Source organism: Larimichthys crocea, unplaced genomic scaffold (assembly GCF_000972845.2).
Source record: "Larimichthys crocea isolate SSNF unplaced genomic scaffold, L_crocea_2.0 scaffold137, whole genome shotgun sequence".
In the NCBI taxonomy this organism is placed as follows: domain Eukaryota; kingdom Metazoa; phylum Chordata; class Actinopteri; family Sciaenidae; genus Larimichthys; species Larimichthys crocea.
The window spans coordinates 277,820-280,319 of NW_020851881.1; the positions used below are offsets into that span (position 1 = coordinate 277,820).

A 2,500-nucleotide genomic window follows, 5' to 3' on the forward strand; every position below is an offset into this window, starting at 1 on the left:
AGAGACACTGAGTGAGTCTGCTTCTGAACAATGTCTAAAGCAACGATCTGAAGACATGGGGACTTATGGAGACGTGTTCAAACCAAGCTGCAGTCTGATGAACAGACTCAGGATGATTGTTCGGTGTCAGGCAGCAAATCAAAGCTCGGGGTAAACTGGGGCACTGGGCCGATGCTTTCTGGTTTCATGTCTGTTGACCGAGCATTGTAATGCCAACTGGAGCGTGTAACGACTGGACAACTGATCTGTGACCCAGAGACGAGCAGGAGGACAAACACAGTCCATCCTTTAAGAAAGAACTGAATGTGAAAGCAGCTGTTTGTTTGACATCAGTCTGTACATTATATTATTTCTCTGTGTGTCAGCAGCATGTTCACGCTGCTCACGAGCTTCAACCTGCCGCTGCCGTCTGTCCTGCAGTAGGTCAGCGTCTGCGTCCTCGGGCTGTAGAGCAGCTGCTCTGCGTGTTCACGCCTCAGCAGACACACTGAGACTAACACACCGACACACAGCCGACGTGTCTTTGTGCTGCAGATGAGACGCCTCCTCCTCCTCTGAGCTCACAGTCTGAAACTCGTACAAACTCACGTCGCTCTGCGTCTTGGTCAGCTCCTTAGCAAACACGGTCTCGATGGTTTGTGGCATCAGAGCGTACAGGCTGCAGCCGGCCTCCTTCTTCCCCTCCTCCCTGTAAGCTTTCTGCAACACAGAACAAAACCTTTGACTCACCGCTGTAATCCTGTGTGTAACACAGTGTCTGACGCCGTGTCACTGAGTCTAAAGTGTTCGCAGGATCGTTTTCTACCTCACTGTGCAGCTGAGTTTGCTCTTTGGCGTGTTGAGTGTCTTTGGTCTCTGGCAGCACAGAGTACAGAGAGTTCACCAGCTCCTTCTTACCCGCCTCCTTGTATTTACTCTGTGGACAGAAAACGACATCAGATCAGCGAGTGCAGAGTGTGCAGCCACGCTGCAACGCAACCAGCAACCAGCAACCAGCAACCAGCAATGCATCAGCAGTCGGTTTAGACCAGAGGCACCCGTGAGCTGCAGCGCATCATGACTCTGTTTCTGTCAACAGAGTCTGGTGGCTTTTTGATACAGTGAATTCATCCGTCTGACGGCGAGGTGCAGCAGTGACAATCAGACTGTGCTCGCTTCAAACTACTCAAACTATCCCTTTAAGACTTTAACGGCCTCGTGTGAGACAGATGAATCTATGTTCAGACAGATAAAGTCATATTTTGTTGATTCATGGTGATGTTAGGAAACACTGAAATGTTGACACAGACACACAGAGTGTACCTCGCTGTGTGTGTCGGCCATCTCTTTGACAAACTGAGTGTGCAGAGTTTCGGGCAGCAGCGAGTACAGAGTGTTGGGCAGATCCTCTTTGTCCTTCTTGTACTTTGTCTGAGACACAAACCAACAGCGAGACATGAAGCAGAGTGTGAAGTGTGCGAGGAAACAGGCAGCAAAGTCTGAGCGTCTCACCTCGCTCTGCAGTTCAGAGATCTGCTTCACAAACTCCATCTCTTTGGTCTCCGGCATGTGGTGGAAGACGCTGCTGCTGATCTCCAGTCTGCCTTTCTGCTTGTATTTATTCTGCAACACACACACGCATGCATGACGATCGGCATGCAACTCTTCCACGAAGGCGCGTCGCGAGGAAACGTCCACCCACCTCGCTCTGGAGCTCCATGGCGGCTTTAGCGAGCTTCATCTCTTCTGTCTCGGCCAGCGCTGAGTACAGGTTGGTGCTCAGCTCTTTCTTACCTCCTTCCTTGTACCTGAGCTGGAGAGAGAGAGGACAGAAAGGACGCTGAGACTGAGACTGACTGCTGGACAGTCATGCACCTGCCTGAGCGCACGTCAAACTTTAAGTGAAGCTGGATAACAATGCAATGCGTACCTGACTCTGCAGCTCCGTGGCCTCTTTAGCGTGCAGCGTCTCCAGAGTTTCAGGCAGCTGGTGGTACAGACAGCTGCTCGCCTCCTTCCTGCTCGCCTCCTTGTACTTGGCCTGAAGGAAACATCAGCTGTTATTGATTCAGTTTGTGCAGACGGATCTCCAGACAGCACCGCGAAGATAAGTCATGCTTTTACTGATGGAGCTTCTTGTTGTGCAGCTGTCTGCAGGGTAATGACTGCACTGTGGCCTCGCAGACAGAACCTTCTCTGATGCCTCCTCACCTCGCTCTGCAGCTCAGAGACAGTTTTAACAAACTGAGTCTGGGTAGTTTCAGGAAGCTGCGAGTAGAAGCTCTGCGAGAGGCTCCTGATCCCGTCCTCCTTATATTTACTCTGCACAGAGAGAGAGACGAGAGGAGAGTGAGGAGCTCGTTCAGACATCAGGAATGAAGCAGACTCAATGATCTCACCTCGCTCTGCAGGTCCGACATCTTGGCGGCGAGCTGCGTCTCGGCCGTCTGTGGCAGCTGAGCGTACAGACTGGACGACATGGACTTCTTCCCGCTCTGCTTGTACTTGTTCTGAAGGAAAC

General features: G+C 51.6%; 1 protein-coding gene across 19 annotated transcripts in view; it reads right to left on the bottom strand.

Annotated features, from left to right (window-relative positions):
• LOC109141272 (LIM zinc-binding domain-containing Nebulette) overlaps positions 1–2,500 on the bottom strand; it is a 59,205-nt gene that overhangs the window by 12,549 nt on the left and 44,156 nt on the right. For 13 of the 19 annotated variants that reach the window (XR_003461755.1, XR_003461761.1, XR_003461762.1 and 10 more), the window contains 8 exons: positions 2,379–2,489; positions 2,191–2,301; positions 1,910–2,020; positions 1,682–1,792; positions 1,492–1,602; positions 1,303–1,410; positions 806–916; positions 589–699 (listed from right to left, as the gene is read on the bottom strand). The exons of 1 other annotated variant lie outside the window; for it this stretch is intronic. Coding sequence is in view for 1 of the 18 variants with exons in the window: in XM_027275445.1 (XP_027131246.1) it covers positions 589–699; positions 806–916; positions 1,303–1,410; positions 1,492–1,602; positions 1,682–1,792; positions 1,910–2,020; positions 2,191–2,301; positions 2,379–2,489 (885 nt within the window). In the remaining 17 variants the exon portion in view is untranslated. The remainder of the gene's footprint in view (positions 1–588; positions 700–805; positions 917–1,302; positions 1,411–1,491; positions 1,603–1,681; positions 1,793–1,909; positions 2,021–2,190; positions 2,302–2,378; positions 2,490–2,500) is intronic. 5 more of the 19 variants (XR_003461767.1, XR_003461771.1, XR_003461757.1 and 2 more) reach the window with 4 other exon arrangements.